Source organism: Lutjanus erythropterus, chromosome 17, assembly GCF_056507025.1.
Source record: "Lutjanus erythropterus isolate fLutEry1 chromosome 17, fLutEry1.hap2, whole genome shotgun sequence".
Taxonomy (NCBI): Eukaryota; Metazoa; Chordata; class Actinopteri; order Lutjaniformes; family Lutjanidae; genus Lutjanus; species Lutjanus erythropterus.
This window is the reverse complement of record NC_139333.1, coordinates 13805421-13824526: the sequence shown is the minus strand read 5'-3', so window position 1 is coordinate 13824526 and position 19106 is coordinate 13805421. Positions and strand designations below refer to the sequence as shown.

Genomic DNA, 19106 nt, shown 5'->3' with positions numbered 1-19106 from the left:
CATTAGCAGTGCTAGCAGCAGCAGCCTGCTCTCCTTGCAGAGTAATGTCCACATACCTGTGTTCAATGTTGTCATGCATTGCTCTGATCAATTAGTTTATATGCCAGTTTATTCTGACACAACCTACATACAACTTTGTTTTCAATTTCTAGATCAAAATATAGCCAAATGTGATTGCACTTTACAAAATGTCATCTGTTCCTCTTTGTGGATAAAAACACCTGGGCCATACAGCCATTACACGGGAAAGGGCGGCTGCCGTCTGTCAGGGCTGCACCCTTTGCGCCATAATACATTAATAAAATATTAAAAAGTATTTTACTAGTGTTTGTGGTGCCAACTAGCAAGCTTTTAATTGACTAGGTGACTGAATGTGCACATCCCTTGTGCTAACCAAGGTAAAGATGATGGGGACAAGGGAGGGATGAAGGTAACATGGTGATATTTTTGCTCTGCTGTTATTAAAGATATATTTCTTTGCTCATTATATTTGCAAGGAAATCCCAGGGTTAGGGTGAGGAAGACCGACAGAGGTCACAGCAGTCCAGATGTGTAGGCTGTTTAACTGAGGGACGGTCTGAAAGAGGTGACTATGCATTAAGGTGACAAATTTCATGCAGTTTCAACATTTAACATGATAAATTGTTTTGAGAGTAACATGGGCATTTGCTTGGAGGACTGCTGGTTGTTTAGCAGAAATATTCAATACATACTCATTTTGTGGTCTGTTTATTCAACTGTTACATTCGTCCCACGCCTATGTTTCTTTTCGTCCTGACAGAGAGGGGCAAAAGCAGCAAAATGTAACGTCAGTTTTCAGTCTGATTGTGACTTATCTGATTTATCCACAATTCTGGTATTGGTAGAGTACTTTTGTATGCTGTTTTAAATTGTATATGGTTAAATAAATGTGTCTGTGTAAAGACGGAAGTACAAAAAAGAGATACTTTCGTCCCTGCTCTCCCTTAGTCATTGTATCCTGTGTCAGTGGAAAGAAGAGCACATTGGGAGGTATAAGGGGGTCAGAAGGATATGTGAAAACTGTTGGGCTAAGGTGTGTCCTGTGTTTATATGAGACAAATTGTGACCCTGCCAGTCAGGAAAGGGATGCTTTTAGTCGGCTCTTTGCTGTTTTACGGCCAACACACATGTGGAAATGACAGGCTTCCACAATAGAGAGTGAATAACACAATTGCCTTAGGGGAAAAGGAAAAAGATGTGTGTGAGTGTGTGTGTGTGTGTGTGTGTGTGCGTGGGTGGGCGAGTGGGGGGCAATTCTTGTATGAGGGACAAAAAATGTGTCATTGTATGTTTCATCACAGGGCTTGTGGGAGTAGATAGTAGGAAGGTGGGGTCAGGGTCACTTTGCATGGTCACGGACTCATGTGAGGACATGAGAGGACATACGGGTCGTGGAGTGGAACTTTATTTTTGTCGCTCATTACTACAGATGTTACTGTACAGTAAACACACCCTCCCAGATAGAGCAAATAAGGCAGCCTCTGGCATAAATCTGGCTGATGACAAGCAGGATAAGCTCTCCCCTCTGATGACTCATGATTATACCTGTTTACAGTCTTGTGCAAGGGAAGTTTTCACAACTCCAGAAGCTGAAAGATGACAGTCTCATGGACCAGTGCCATACTAGTCATTAAGTGCAACGCCAGCAAAATATCCTAACATCAGCATCCGCTCGTACTGCTCATACATAAAACACTGGGGGGCCAAAGCATGAGGAAAACTAAAACACATCAATGGCAGGAATCTTCCTATATTTAATTATTATAATCCATATGTTTTGTAAATCTAATTGTCTCTATTTTTCTAATAACTACCTATTAAACTTAAAGGTGGGGTAGGTGTTTCTGGAGAAAGACAGCTGATTGTTGAGTCTGTATAAAGACACTGCTGTATTAAAAAGGCTTTGCAGTGCAGTGTGTTTGGCTACATTTTGTCAGCGCTGAACAAGGCCTCGTTTGTTATCGTCCAGTCCTTCTGGCTGTGGGTAATAAGCGAGCTACGACTCACCAAAATGTCATGACAGTACAGTACACCCAACTTCACATTATGGGGTTCACAGCAGGGTAAACACTCTACTGTTACACTCATACCTGTCCCTCGTAATCGGGGGAAGATAGGAACTAATTAGCTCTTAGGCAAGGGGGGCATGAAGAAGCAACTTAAATACTACACATGGAATTGTACAGTATAATTTAAATACTAGTTAAAGTGCTATAAATCATAATGACTTTTTAAATGTAACAAATCATTGTTGTTGTTTCGTGCTACAAGTGTAACCATAGTACACAGAACATTTTTAGGCTATTTGTAGTAAGTTACTTTACTGATTTTGTGTTCCTTATTAAGCTGTGCAGTTTACTGTGTATATTTCAGTGTAATAATTTCACAACATTATCATGGGCTTGCAGAATTAAGTTTACTATTATTATTGGTGTTACATATGATAATTGTTTCATTATCATTTACAGCATTTTACCTAGTATTTTAATTTAACATTTACATGTGTAGCATTTAAGTTTCTTCTTCATGTCTCTCTTGTCTAAGAGCTAATTAGTTCCTACCTGCCGTTGTTTAGGGGGGGACAGGTATGAGTGTGGTGCCATGTGTGCAACAGGTTTGTTGACCCTGCTGTGAACCACGAAGAGTGAAGTTGTGTGTCCTGTGCTGTCATGCCGATTTGGTGAAGAATAAGTACACAAAGAGAAGTTGTAGCAGTTTACTATGAAGAAAGGGGCGGCGGTGTTTTTTATTCGTCTTCGGATTTATTTGCCGAAGCATTCAACTAATTTACGCCCGCAAGGATTTATTGGACAGCGGCTGGCTGCGGTTTGCAGGTGCACTCTGTGCTTTTATTTCAGTTTTACATGGACTTACATGAAATTTTACGGTTTCCAAAGTCGCTGCGGTCATTAGTGGATGATGTTGAGTCTCTCGCTGATGATGACGGCGCGTCCAAAAAAGACGGTAAGCATGTATTAACCAGCACCAACTAAAGTTAGCTACAGTCTCCCAGACACGGGCACACCAGCATGAGTGTATTCTGCGTCATTACAAAGGACATGATGTCATTTCAAATGGTTTACAGATTTTCAGTATTGGCCTTTGTGAAATGATGTCTGCACAATGTAACACTACCATGATAATACTGATAACCATAATCAATTTTGGTCACTATAATTATGATATTAAATATTCATGCTGTTTCTTCTCTGTAACAAAGTGTATGCAGCCTTTGACCTTTAAATGTGCATAACAGTAGCATATATATGTGTATGCCAGCCTAGTGAGTAATGTTTTCAATCAGAACAAAAGAAAATACTGAATTCATACAGAAACTCTAAAAACATCCATAATACAAACTGTGTTTAATAACAAAAGCAATGAATTATAGTCACAAAGCTGCTACAAGTCATATGAATTATGCATTTTAATATAATGTATGGCAACATATTACTGCATTGATTATTTGTCCTGCCAAATATCTGTGTCAGCCTCCGCTCTCTCCCTGTGTGTTGGGGCATGCAGCCACATCTCCCAAGCCTGGCCTGCTCCCGCAGGGCCTTGGAGCACACTGACGAAGAGACATAAACATACACACACACACACACACACACACACACTCTCATTCACACTCTCATGCACATGGGGCAACATGAACAAGCCTACATCAAAGTTACATCTGTTTCTTATGCATGTTTGATGGGACAGGCAGGCAGCGGCTGGCCACTGCTCCGAATTACAGCAAAGATTAGTATGCATGACTAGGTGGTAGCAGAGCCGTGAATGTGAAGTACTTTGGCGAAGGAAAGAAAAACGAAAGATGAGGAATGTGTTACATATTTGCTTCTTGTCTGTTCATAAGTCTGCTTTAAATGGCAGTTGGATGACCTCTTGGCTTAAGAGAAGCACAAAAAATTATGTGTTCATTGAAGAAAAGGTTTGCTTCTGTGGCACTAATCATATTATGACCAAACCGTTGTCACCGCTAAAGCAAAGTGAGCAGCATATCATGAAACTAAGACACCAGTGAGTTAATAACTCTTTCCTCTCTTGTGCAGCTGTCTTTTGTCTCTGCTGTTTGATGTATTGTTAGCCTTTTTTTATCTGTGAGCAGCTGGTACAAGCCCCTTTGTCTGTCGTGAGTCTGTTGCCCAAACTTTGCAATTCTGGGACGCGTTACAAAAAATGTATCAGCTGGTTTCCCAGACAAGGATTAAGCCCAGTCCAAGGACATTTATGAAATTGCTCAATGAATGTCTCCATTTATTTTTGTCTGTATTTTATAGGCTTAAAGACCCTTTTCAGGACATATCAGTCTGAATTTAGCTTAGTTTGTGAATTATATGGTTACTACATCAGACAGCCTGGCTTTTAATTCACTCAAGTTAGCCAAAAACTCTTCTTACTGTAACAGATATATTTATATATTTAATCGTTGTCTTAAAATAGCTTTTATTTTAAGTACAGTAGATGCCAGTCAGCACATCCTCTGTTTGGAGAAGCAGAGAGGTGTATCAGCAAAGAAGCTAAGTGATGTATTGCTGTGTACAGGATCAGCAACAAAAGACATTTTAGCCATTATTAATTTAAGTTTTCTTTACGTTTAGAATAGTTTTTACCACTTTACTTTTTCTGTTAGGCAGTGTTTTCTGACGGGAAACCACTGTTAAATAAGCCAAACATCAAATTCCATAGGCAAAATCTTAAATGTAACCTCGCTAAACATGGGGGTTGCTGGTCTATTACTGACTCAATCTGTTTGTTTGTGTTATTGTGTGACTTCAATGTTTTAAAAGTATAGGTCAGATTCACCAAAGCCACATAATAAAGCAAACTAGCCAACAAATCAAGGCACTTGTAGGCCAGTAACTCCAGTCCAGATTTCACCTATGGAGTTTGGTTGGTTTGGAGAGAGTGATATTTACTTATTGGCTTATATGTTGGGCTTATATGGTGGTTTCCCATCAGAAAGCACTTTAAGACAGCAAAGTGGTGAAAATATTTTAAATATAGTACACACTTGAACTGATTTTTTATATTTTTTAATTTTCATTTAGAATATGATTGGAGGAGGATATTATATTTATTCAAGTATGTTTTCATTAGTTCATAATCACTTGAAAATAAGAATGACTGTGTTCTCATTACATTAGATTGAGATGATTATTTCTACGAAGGTTCAATTCATGTTTGTTACTCAGTTCTGATAAAAAAAACAGAACTCCAGAAACCTAATCCAGATGCTCTGTGATATCAGTCAGTGTTCTTGAACAGCACAGAACACATCAAGGTTAAATGTTGGAGCATGTAGAAGTAAGTTAGTTTGCATTGACCTTGCAGCACAATGCAGCACACACTGTCAACATCCGCTGTCTCTGCTTTGCCAGGATCTTTCTATCAAATCAGTGAACGCTGGGATTGGCTGCAGATCTTGGCACCGGGAGATATGCGCATCCCAAATTTAACTGAAGTTCACCTTCCAAAACATTCAGCACTTTGGATCAAGGCAGCATCCCGTCAGTTCAACCCGACGGTATGTTTCCGTTCTCGCCAGATGTTCTGCTTAATTAACATGCAGGCTCGGGGGCGAGAGAGGTGTCACCACCCGTACACAGTTTATCCAGGTGCCGCAGCTCCGAATAATTACCTTACATTAACATGAATAAGTTCAATTAGATTCATGGCGAGTTTCCTTGACTAAGAATAGGTCAGTGTTGTTGGTGTACAGAAAGGTTTGTGGGCGATTTAACTGGGTTTAACTGTGAATGTGTGTGTAGAATGTATCTATCCATGAAACATGTTGTCACAGATTGGAATGAATGAAATCCTTTGTCAGGATGATTTGACAAAGATGGAGAGAAGCTGCTGATCCTGACGGTGTTTATTTGTTTCAACACTTCTTCAAATTCTAGATGTCTTAGTAGAGGGACAACATCCTTAACATTTTCTCTAAATTAGTATACTGTAAATTTGACATTATTGAAGGAATAACTAAAAAAAAAGATAATCAGTAATGTGGATGTAATGACTAAGAACATATTACAAATATTTGTAATATTTGTGACCAATCAGGATAACAGGAGACTGTGAATTCAGGGGAGCATGATGGGTGGTTTCCTGTACTCATCAGAAAAACGGCCACATAGGTCATGTGTGCAAGCGGTTTATTTACTTTTACTTTTACTTAGGTGGCTCTAGTCACCATAGTAATTATGACAGGAGCTCTATAATGAGCAAGAAAGTCCACATACAGGGAGGGATGGATCAAACACAGGACTTTCACCCAGGAGACTGAGGTTTGTGTCCTGTGTGAAACCAAAAGTCAATATTGCCTTATTTTAAGTGTTACTTAAATTACGTTTCATAAGTGTCATCACTTATGAAACATAGTGTATTTATTTTAACCCAAACCCTGTTCTTCTCTTAAAGCTAACCAAATAGTTTTGGGGCCTAAATCTAACCAAACTGTGATCGTTTCAAAACGTTAACCACGTATATAATGTCACGTGACATTTCTACAGTTCAAGCTCGAGGCCAAAAAATGTGTCTTATTTTAGAATAAAATGACATATTGAGTGATGCATTTAAGTTCATATGCACAAATACAAGCTCTTAAAATAGTTTGTTACATCTTATTTTTTACACAGCACAATACAAATGACAAAATACTCAAAAGTTATTAAATATGTATTTTAAACCCATTCAATTGAAATACTGCCCATCTCTGTAAACTACCATCCAGCTACTGCAAACTGTAGTTAAACTAGTAACTGAACTACATGTAGTTAACGGCACCATAACACTGGATCCTGGATAGTACTTCTGAATACATACAGGAAAGTTCGAGACAGCAGAGAAACCAAGGCCGTGTCCATCATAAATCACACAGTATGGAGACAACTTTGAAACTCAACACCTCAAGATCTAAGAGGGGGCCCTGCTGGGGCCCTTAAAGAGACAGAGAAGAGGTGACAGACACAGAGGACAGACACAAAACAAGGCTGTGTTTTGAGTGATTGTATGTCCTGTGTGTTTCCAGAAACCTCCAGTTTTAAAATGAGCGATTCTGATTTTGATGAATGACTATGATAGCATACTGCATCTGTTTATTCATCATCTCTCTGTCTTTTACATAATTCCAGGTGTATGCTAACTGGAGCCAGGCTAACAAATGTGTGTGTGTTTCCAGGTAAAAGCCAGGAGTTACACTGTGAAAAGAGGACTGCAAACCCTAACCTGGGGAGCCGCTGGAGCCCCAGGGTGCTGGAATGGAGCAGCTCATAGAGTAAGTGAGATAATGCCTTTATTTGTCTTATCTGATAGTTGGTTTTACACAGTTTGTTAACATGTTTTATTGTGTTTACTAAATGAACTTCCTGTCTCTATTTTGGGGCTTCCTGGAACTATTGTTGCCTACTGGAGCAACATTTCAGCTACATATACCAGCAGATTGCAGATTACTGCAGCCCACTGGGTTCTCTTGGATACTTATATCTAATATAACCTGCAGAAACCCTGCAGGCCTTTCTACATACTAATTTCGGCTCTTTATATCTTCACCAAAAGCCATTAGATTATAAAAGACATTTGAAGGCAGAACCTTTTAAAAGACTTAACCGTATTTGCTTGAACCTCTGTATTTTTGCATGAGCTGAGGTGAGGACATTTAAAAGTAAGCGTAAAGATCGTTTTGACACTCTGTCTGTTTGAAATTCAACATCTTGACAGAAACTGAAAACAAGCCCTTTCGCACTATTCTTTATAGACAACACTTTTGGCGGCTGGTGACATGTAAACAGATGCTCTGTGTGTCTCCAACCTGCCTCTCACTGTTTTCGCAGGGCAGGTTGATGAGGTGCTTGAAGGTTTACAGCCCAACATGTCTGGGCCTTCTGAAAGCCTGTTATTTTCTATTTTTACCAAAACAGGACTTATCATCACCCAGCATGCAAAAGGTTGCAGTTAGATTTGATGAATGGAGTTTCTGGGAAGTGAGGGTTTGACACACAATCTTATAGTCTCAGTGAGGCGGAGAGGGCAGGGAATACAAAGACACACACATGTAATCACCAATACACTTTGGGAGCCGTTGCGCACACAAATCCTTGGAGGCACACAATTATACAGAAACATTGTAGAACACAAACATAAACATTCCTACTCGTATGTCTCCCTTTTAAACAGTGAGCCAACAGAAAAAGACTGGGATTGATGCCACAGAGGAGTGATAACCAAACTGTCTGTAAGAAGGCAGCCTCACTCTGTTGGGGGATGGGAGCTGATTAATCTGACCCTACATACCTCCTGTCCTCCTCCATGAAGGAACTGCTCTGATCTACACTGCTAACAGGGTTTCAAATTTTGTGCATTTTCCTTAACCTATAGTTGAACATCAATAATCAATCAATAATCAATTAATCCTAATAATTAAGAAGATACAAAAGACGTCCTTTCCTCAATTTAAGTTTTATTAAAATAATTCTAGTGGCACATTAGTAATGTGAAACATTAATTTATGGAGCACAAACAGTTTAAACAAACAGACTAATAAAACAACAATAAGGCTGTTGTTCGGAGCCCAAACCTGTTTTTATTCAGCAAAAGGCTCCGCCAAACAAAATGACGTCAGATGGGACACAGTCACTGCCATTTCTACAATAGCAAGAGAAAACCTGCGAGCAGGTCAACCTGAAGGGCACAACATTTTAGATGTTTATTAAAAGACAAATATAACAAGGCATATATAACATGACAACGAGAAACCTAACCCTTTTAAAAACGTATTATCTTTTTCTTTTCAGATCAGGATTTATAACTTATTTATTTTAATAATTAAGTAAGGTTGATAGTGTCAACTTGCTGTTTTAGAGAAGAGAGAATGAGAAAGTTCAGCTGGTGTATCGATGCTCCAAATATTTCAAAATATTTTAATAAATCACTAATTTTGACAGACCTTAATACACATAAAATGCCGCCTATAAACCCAACAAATAAAAACAATCCGCATTATGTTCTGTTGTTCTGTTTAAAAAAATATTGGCACATATTGACCAACATAAATACCAATATAGATTGATATTGCTGTAATAGGCCAATATTGGACCCATAATATTGGTCGACTGATATATCAGTCCGGCTCTACCTGTGTGCTCTGAAAGACAAATACACAAAACACACATTGTCAATTCATAAGCAGCAATTAACAATCATTAACATTCCTAATTGCTAGATTGCTGATATATTCTATATCGTATATTGTATCTCTCCATCCATCTATCCCATATTTGGCTCTCATAATGTGTCGCTGTTCTCTTTCAAAACCTGCTTTTCTTCTTTCCCCACACAGCAGCTTCCTTTGCAAACATATTCCTTCCCCTCTTTGTCAGAGCTGCTGCTGCTGCTGGGCAGAGTGTGATAAGAGCCACAGTTGTATCTTCTCGGCTCTGTTGCTGAATGTCCTCTCCCCTTCTTCTCAACACGTTCTGCAGATAGCACCAGCATTGTGTTTCCAGGGTGTGTGCACATACTGTGAGTGCTGAGTTTCTCTCTGTGTGTGTGACTGTGCATTCAAGTATGTGTGTGAATCAGAGCCTCGTCACTTGTCACTTCATTATACCTATCTCTCACTGGCGCGAGTAGATGTATAATTCATACCTGTGACTGTGCCGAGAAAAGGGATGCGTGCCTGCATGCTCTCCCTCCTACTCGCTGCACCCCAGCCTGTCAAGTGAAACCATTCATTTACAGTACATCAGTGCCCCCCCCATGTCTCATATTGACTGTGACACATCAGTGACTGTTGAATCATTCTTCTCATTATCCAACACCCCCCAGCTCCTTTGCCAGCGTGACTAGCTTTCTCTTAATGATGAGGTTACGGCATCGACCTGCCGCTGCACCCTCCTCAAGAGTGGAGTGGCAGAGAGGGGTGCCTGACTTCACTGACTTGCGCAACTCCTCTCTCCTCTCTGGCCTGTGACTCACTGGTGAGTCATCGCAACAGAGAAAGGGGCTATAAATGCACCCCATCCACACACGTACACTCATGCTTGTAGTTGTGCACCTTCTCAAGTCAAAGTGTGTCTGAGTTCAACCACAGACGTCATATGTTTGTCCCTCATCCCTCTTTTTTTGTTCCACACATCATTATTTATAATAATCAACATAATTGCAGTAGAGTTGGTCTCTTTCAGATAAAGAGCGAAAAGCAGAACCAGTAATTGTTTGACACATGGTGCATTCCAATTACTGTTCTGTTGACGCAGACTCGATAAGATAAGGCCGAGCATAATGATGAGGACGGGACTGATGTTTGGGGTAAATTTGGTTCACAGTAGTGGAGGCCATGTAGCCACTAGAGGGAGACACAGCCATTAGTTTCTGCCACTAAAGGTTGAGTTCACAGAGTCAATGAAAGAATTATTATATTACATTTTTTCTCAATTGTTTTGGCTCATGTTTCATTCGTGCTTCAACACCTTGTTATTGTGTCAGTAAATTAGCCAGTGCCACCAAAAGGAAATTTCATTGTATGTTAGTTAACCCTGGAAATGTTTCTCATGTAGAATCTCTATTTTGTTCTTCTACACACAAAAAGGATATGCATATTTGTATGCATACAGTACATTTTTGTGTAGGAATGTGTTACACACAGGGGCTAGTGGTAAATACAGGTTACCTACCTTTTTTCTCTTCATTGATTGATATAGCCGATTTGAAAATAGATGAATAAACTGAGTTTTCTTGGGTTTACCCCCCCCTACGCCCTAGTTACATATATCGCAAAGAGAAATTTCACTTTTATCTTTCATGTCAAGTGAACAGAAAATTTGCCACAAAACGACACTCATGTGATTCATAGTTCATTACCGTCACTTGGCAGGTCGTTTGTCAATTTAGTAGGCGTCACAAACAGTCAATGTCATGGATATTTATGGATGATACGTGTGTGTCTGACAGATTTTGATAATTGAATGGATCATTTTGTGTGTGACGATGACAGAATGTTTTGAAGTTATAAAGAGTGTGACAGTTTCACTAAGAAATAACTCATCACTTCTGATCAGTGAGCCGTGTGCAAGTGATTTTTGTGCAAATTGTGGACAATTGTACTTACTCTTTTTTCTTCACACACGTGCAAAAACACCTGCAGTTTGCTTGAATGAATGAGAAATTCAAATCTGTCGTGAACAACAAGCTAATTGTTTGAAAAGAGGAACTCCGATTCAAGAACTGAGCCAAAGCAAAGGAGACCAAATGTTTTAACTTCATGTGTATTTGGTGTTGATGATCATAAGAGCGTCATATTTCACCCTTGTGTGTAAATTTATATATATATATTTATATATTTAGGATGGATGTTACTTAAATGATGTTGCCAGTTCAAAATGAAATGAAGATGCAGCAACAGAGAGATTTCAACAGAATTTCATATTTCAAATATCTAAGTTTGGGAGAGTGGGCGATAATGCTGCTTTATTTTAATGCCTCATAACATCTTTTCACATGAACATTTCCATGCGGTCTTTAACTCCTAGGAGGCTCATTTTCTGACACACAAAGATGGAACGTGCATATATGAAGTCAGTCAGATGTTCCCTGAAGGAAGTGTGGCTCAGTATGTTTAATATCCCGTGACACAACCTGTCATGTCTGACAGTTAAACGCAGGTGTGGTGACAGCTTTATGGCAGTGGGCCTCTACAAATCTCATAAATTCTCCAACGTTTGTATCACAGTTTTATTTGTATTAGAAATATCAAACTGGCAATTACATAAAGGGGACCGTCAGAAATGTATGTTTGGAAATTGTCATGTCAGGAAATGGCACTCAGTCAAAGTTATTCCTGTGGGACACCATAGCACTGCTTGAGACTGACATGGTGCTTAGTTTCCTCAGGGGGATCACCTTTCCAAGCATCATGTCCAAGAATGCTTCTCTTTGAAAAAAAGAACAAAACAACAACATAAAAAATGCCCATCAACCAAAAATGACATATAGGCAAGAGAATAAACTGTATTTACATGAGTTGTTCATGGAGAAACAAATCTGAAAATGATTCAAACTGACTGGTGTTGGAAATATTTGTACAAACTTTAGTGAAATGTGACACAAGTCAGCTAGGGCTGCAAATTATATTTGTTATCAGAAGTGTCAGAAAGTGAAAAATGCTCCTCACAAGCACTGAGACGTGACCCACCGTGACACCAGATTGTCTAACTGTAAATTTTTTTGTCCAACCACAAGTCCAGAACTCAACAACATTCCCATGAACAATGACAAAAGCCAGAACAACAAAACACATCCCCATATTTGAAGCAGTAGAACCAGTGAATGTTCGGCATTTTTGCTTGATAAATGACTCATATGATAAATCCACCATAAAAATTGTTTACAGTTAATGTTCTGCCAATGAACCAATCAATTAATCAACAAACTGTTTGAGCATTAAAGTTTACCATGTCTTAAATGACAACATCTAGCCAAATAATATTTCAGATATGAGTGTAAATGTTTGGGGTTGGGAGTTCTGAATAAAACAAGATTTTGTTAAGATTCAAGAATTTACCCCAGTTTGAGCGAAAACTGAAGGAAATATTGAGAATTTTTTTGTACTTTTATGTTTTTAAACTGTTTTTGTAAACTGAGCTGGGGGGATGATCCATGCGTCCTCGGGGACAATAAAGGTGTCATCATCATCATGCTGTCAGGGACTTACACAGGGCTGGATTTCATGCGACTGATGGAGCTGTTGTGTGATCATGTTTAAGGTCAATCTTCACTAAATACATGTAGCAGCAGGAAATACCTCCTGTGTACTGTTTATCAAACAAGATGTAGTCTGTTTTTAGAGCTTAATCCAAGGTTTAATAAATATGGCCGCCTTGGATAACAAATGAAGGAGATGGCCGGTGTGCAGCAGTGTTTGGAAGCTTTTAATAGCTGGTTAATTTCCCCCTTTGTCTCTGCTCACATCAGTATCATTTGTCTGGAACAGCTGGCCAGAGCAAATTTAGCCGGCCCGTCTTCTAGGGATTGAATTACTTCCACCAAGGTTAAGCTGGCAGCAATCTGATCAGGGGCGCCGACATTCAATTTATTCACACAGCGTATAAAGAAATCAGTGTTGGGGAAACCGAGATCTGAGCTACTTGAAGAGATAATGGCCACAGTCTATTAGCGGAGTTTGCACAGTATATCAGCATTTCAAGAGAACCAGAAATCAAACCTCAAGTGTAATATAGTATACAGGCAGGTGACAAATTAAAATCTAAAACAAGTGCAATTAATTAATGAGGATGATCTAAAGTAAGTGAAGAAAAAAAAACTCTAAAGCCCACGTTGGCTGCTAGTTTGTGGATTGTGTGTGTCTAGAGGATGAGAGTATGATCATGCTTGACACAAATACCATCAGTCTCTTGCATGATCTTTGTGTTTGTGTAGGTCTTGCTAATGTTGTGCGAGTAAACAGATAACAAGTGTACAACATGAGGAGTAGAGTTAACATGTTTATTTCTTAATCTTAACTCTGATGAGCTGCATAAATACTCTCTGTCGTACTGAGCAGGTAACTAGAGGGGCCCTAATTGGTCATTTGGGGTTGAGCTGTCAGACTGGGAGAACGTCGGGGTTTGCAAACAAGTTGATTTTAATACTTATAGCCTTTCTACTGCAGCAATATTATGTGACTGGTTTTTAAAAGATGTTTCGTGGGCGCTCCGTCTCCCTGAAAGTCAAAGATTCAAAGATTCATTAGGTAGAGACCCCTCAGCTGACTGAGTCTCCTCCAGTTGAACAGTAATTTTTCCTTTGTCTGTCAGTGTGCATTACAGTAATAAGATAAAACAGACAGAAGCTTATAAAAATGCACATGAAAAATATTTCAGTGAGGAATTATAAATAAGGGGAATCAGAAATATATTTTAGCTGATGCACTTAATAAAAAGAAATCCTTATGACAGCAGGCACTGATGGTTAACTGACAAGAGAAGGTGAAAGGAGTGGTTGGTAAACAAGTTTCAGATCACTTTTTAGCTGTGTCATTGTACACAAAGAAATGCAACAGCATGGCAGGCTGTAAGCTTGACACACAGCGTCTCTAAATCACCTTAAATGATAAAAACCAACTGTGAGGGAAGAGGAAAACAGGCGACGTCCTGTTAGCAACCGTGGAGTACGCAGGGCAGGTGGGACTAAGACAAGCTTAACTGCCTGGTCAAGTCATCATAAAACACACTTAATTCAAACTCGGCAGATAGAAAAAAATAAAACTTGACTTTGACTCTTCTTTCCACTGTTCCACCAATCACCAACTCTAGTTTGGTTGAAATAAATCCTTAATTCACTGACTTAGATGGGAAAATATTCTGTCTCTTCAGGCTTTTAGTAGTAGTAACACAGCACATGTACGTGTAATTCTTTCTCACTATTTACCCTGTATATTATGACCAACCACAACCATAACACACACACACACACACACACCTCCTGCAGAATACACAGCCTCAGAGTGAAATGAACACTGTTTTCTAAAGGACCACTTGAAGCTTTCTGGTCAAAGCCGCAGGTTCAGGGTTTGTTTGACCTAATGACAGTGACGTCAGCGCCCAGTTGGCATGTTTTTGCTCTTGCTGGCCTGTTTATTTGTTTCATCTATGACACAGTTTGGTCCTTGAGGTGCTTGTTTATGTCGCGCTCATCACTATGCATTCATGCTGAGTGGACGGCTGCTGCATGCATTTGGGTTTAGAAGACAGATTATTGCTGCCTCACAGGGAACGTCTGGCTGTGTGTTTGTGTGCTTGTCCGTGTGTGTGAGAGATTGCGTCTGATTCTCCAAGGCCGTACGAACAGCATAGCCGGAAGGTCTCATGTCTGTGTCTGCTGATAGACATGATCTCAGCACACTGTCAAAACCTTCTACAAACACTCACATTTGTGTGTGCCTGCAGACTAACACATGCTTGATTCTTTTTGTTGTTTTCTTCTTATCTCTCTCTTGTTGTTATATCTTCTGGTGTTTGTGTGTGAGTGTGAAGCTTTGTTCCAGAAGAGATTCTGGTTCCGTTGTGGTGTTGTGACCATCACTGGAGGAGCACTCATCTCACACCGCCTCCACATATACGCTCACACAAATACGTACAGCAGCGGCAGTCTAATCACTCTCCAGACAATGATGACGATGAGGAACGACACACAGCGCAGCTCAAATCTAACTGAACTGCCGCATAATGAATCATGGAGGGCAGCCGGCTGGACATCAGACATGAGCAAAAACAGAAACAGTGGTCGCCTTCCATCTAAAGTGTGTGCGTGTGTGTATATGTGAGGAAATCACTGGAGTGTGGTAAAATGATCTTCTTAGATGTTTATGGAAGAAAAAGACAGCAGTGAACATTTTGAGCATCAGTCACTTGATTGAAAGGGTTAGAAAGAGAGAGAGAGAAAGAGGCAGAAATTGAAAGGAGACTATGTATTTTTGGGAAGGAATAGTTGCCCTCTAGTGGTTTCTGACTCAGAACTGTGTTGAATTTTCCATACGGACTTATAAAAATCATATTTTGTGGTATATTCTAATAATAAAGATGAGATATTTTGACCTATCCTGTTTCTGTTGATGTGGTAGCCGGCACTTCTTAGTGTTGAAGCTGCACATAGAACTACTTAACCACACAATGCTCAGTGAATGACATGATTTTCATCACTGTTGCAAGTTAATGTCTTCGCACAATAAAATTAGTGAAATCCTGTGGATGCCTGGAAGTCTGAAAAACACAATTAAAAAGACAGCATGCTTTGTATAAAAGGCTAGTGATGTTACTGTAAGTTTGAAATTTATATTTAATGGTTAAAACATCAGAACACTGGCACTGGTGAAATGATCTGATCCATCAGAATTGTATGCCTCTGAGGAAGTGTGGCCACGATGCAATTATAAAACGATTATCAGTGCATCTTGATGCATTAAAATTTTTCGGTTCTATACATAATTTATTTTTTCTCACCATGTGACTACTTGCTACTTTTAAAACATAGTGTATTTGGTAATGATCCATAATTATTTTAGTTAGATCCGGATTTCATACAGTGTTTCTCTTGTCCACGTCCCTTTTCCCTTCAACTTCGTAGAGGCTGAAACACTTCCATATTGTGTCCATCTCTGGCTGCTCATGCTCCGCCTCACCAAAACTCATGTAGCCTTGTTTAGAATATGAAAACAGAGCACATGTTTGCATCTGTTATGTTTTACTGTTCAGTTTGTTCAGCCGCAAGAAATGTACAGCCCCGTCTTACAACTTATTATTGGCAATTGTAATGTGGGAAATGGGTTTTACATTTCCAGTTATTGGCTTTTCTGCATCAATAGATGATCTTTCAAGAGAGAACTGTGATGCATCTAAGAACCAATATTTCCCCCGCCTCTTATGTCCATTACCAGAGTTATATCCTGTTATCATAACATCAGTGACACAAAGGCAGGTTAAGTAGAGGTTTAGCTAAATGAAAACAAATGTTGCACGAATATTCTCCGATTTCACCCATTTTAGATAATGATGGACTGTTGCTATGGATACTGTAGCCCTCAGGCTACAGCCAGCTTGACTAAGATTGATCAGGAATCAATAGAGGAATCAATAAAAAAAAATCGGACCAACATCCAGAATTAATAATAACATCCGTATCAATAAAATCATATTAATTCCCTTCCCCAGCTGACACTCTTTTGCATGTCGTCCAGATGCAGTTCTGCTGGTAGACACTGAATCATGTGAAACTCAGTGGACGTTCATGTTGATGTTCTATGAGAGATTTAGTGTGTTGTATGAAGACACTCAGCGACACAGTGGCTTGAACCCAGTAAAGGTTGATCTCACTACATCAGCTTCCTGCTGTAGAGCTTGTGTGTGTCAGTGTAAGTTACACCTTAACACAGTGAACCTCCACTCCCTGAAGAATTGATTAGCTCTCTAATCACTGAGGTTTAAGCTGGAAAACTAATGAGACCATTCTCTAGGAGCTGTACGAGGGCAACAGGTCTTGTTTGAGGCTCTTGAAAATGTTTTACCTCTCATCCGAAAGGCATTTAACCTCTTGGGGGGGGACTAACTTCTTGTCAGCTAGCAAGTTAGTCATAATGGCTTGGCAGAGAAGCTCTAATTTCTCCTTTGAGGAAAAAAACTTGTTGGCCAAATTAAAGAACCGAAAAACAGTAGATCTAAAAACTGGCAACCGCACAGTAAAGAACAAAGAGACTGTCTGGCAGCAACTGACAGACTGTTTTAATGGATCAACTGGAGATACAGTAAAGATAGCAGAGACTTAACTGACTTAACGTAGCTTTCTTCATACAGCTTCTAGAGAATACCATAACCTGGATGACTGACACACAGACACTGCCGAGAACAGGAACTTTGAAGTGGAGGAGTGGGAAGATTGGAAGGAAAATAGGATCCTTGAGAATATATAAACTCACCTAACCCCTCAGGGTTACCATGTATATTTATGAAGTGCATATATGCTTCTCATTTCTGTGATTGGTTTTTAATTGGACGCAAGTTTTATTTTAACGTCATCAAACAGTTTTACCTTGCATCCTTGAAGTGATAATTCATGAGCGGTTTCAGAGGTCAGGGGTTCTGGGAGGTAAAGGGAGTTAAAGAGAAGTTCAAAGTCAGCAGCCAGTACTTACATTGCCTCATCTTTTATTCAGCCCAGCCCTCAGGACCAGAGGCTGTCGAAATTGCAGTATGTCTGACTGACATTATGTGGACGGGGAGTGGCGGGGTGATGTTATAGAGCGAGGGAGGAGAAGATGGATAAACAGGTAGGAGTAGGGGGAGTTAATGGAGGGAGAGAAAGAAAGAGAAAAATAGGCAATTGGTTCCAAGACCTCCAGGCAGAGCATTTCCATTTTTCTCTCTGAAGATGATTAATTTAGAAATATGGCTATTCCACTGTGTTGTGTATGCGTGCATGCTTAGTCGTGTGTTTGTGTATGAATACATTTATACAATGGTGCAGGAATCTATTCAAAATACAATTTTAAGCAAATATTGAGCTGAGTTAACTTTGTTGCCTTTACAGCAAAAGTTTTTAGGAAGTTGCTTTGGTGAGCTCACAGTGCAGTGGGCAGGACAACATACAAGAGAGCACACTGATGAAACCAGAAATACAGAGAAGACAACAGGCTAAAAACATGTTCCTCAAAATGCTGAAGGTTTACTGCTCAAGGGTTGAATCGCCTCAGGGAATGTTCTTCTTTTGAAGCTCTTGAATTTAAAACAAAGCCCTCTATATCTCCTCCCTGAGGGCATTTCCTCCAAGACAGGCTGGTCGAAAATCATCCCTAACAATATTCGGAGCCCTTTGGTGAAGCTGAAATTCATAAATTGAAGAGAGAGATGGAGGGGATGCCAGTAATTTTAGATGCTGTCTCAAGTAATGCATTGTTCTCAGCTGCGGCCAGGTTGCCAAACCAAACTGTGAGAGAGAAAGTCTGCACACTTTTCACTGCCGATGTGCAAAACTGGACAGCAGCTTCTCTTCATATTCTGTCAGCCTCCTAAATAATATGTTCTTTGATGAGCCAGTTTCGAATTTTGAACATTGCTTTAAGGTTACTGTAGCAGAGATCATTCTACTAAGAAATCTAAACTCTTTCACATGATTCAAACTAAAAAGCTTTCTTTTAAGCCAGTTTACACAGACATGAGGTCAGACGTAGTTGATCATTTGACTGTGCTGAACAGCTCACAGTTGTTAAAAAGGCATCATCTAACTGATGTTGTATATGTTTTAGCCCATTCACTGCAGATTGCATATTACTGGTAGTCATTTTCCAGAAAATGCAAGAACATATTTTACTATTTTCGAGGTAGCCATTTGTTATAGCCAGAGGGTATTTAAATCAACAAACAAAGAAATCCCTGAGAGACACTGTAGCTGTGAGAATTTATTCAGTGTTAAGGTGCTGTGTGTGATAATACAGGTGAAAACACAGATTGATTTGGTGCATTTCCGTGCATTTTTCACTATAAGGTACAGCTGACGTTGTCCTATAAATACCAAAATGTATTCCAACACAT

General features: G+C 39.5%; 1 protein-coding gene across 1 annotated transcript in view; it reads left to right on the top strand.

The window, feature by feature from the left end:
• The window catches only part of ankfn1b (ankyrin repeat and fibronectin type III domain containing 1b), a 184431-nt gene that overhangs the window by 1261 nt on the left and 164064 nt on the right, over nucleotides 1-19106 (top strand). The window contains exon 2 of the mRNA XM_084741297.1: nucleotides 7211-7306. Coding sequence (XP_084597423.1) covers nucleotides 7290-7306 — 17 coding nt within the window. The 5' untranslated portion in view covers nucleotides 7211-7289. The remainder of the gene's footprint in view (nucleotides 1-7210; nucleotides 7307-19106) is intronic.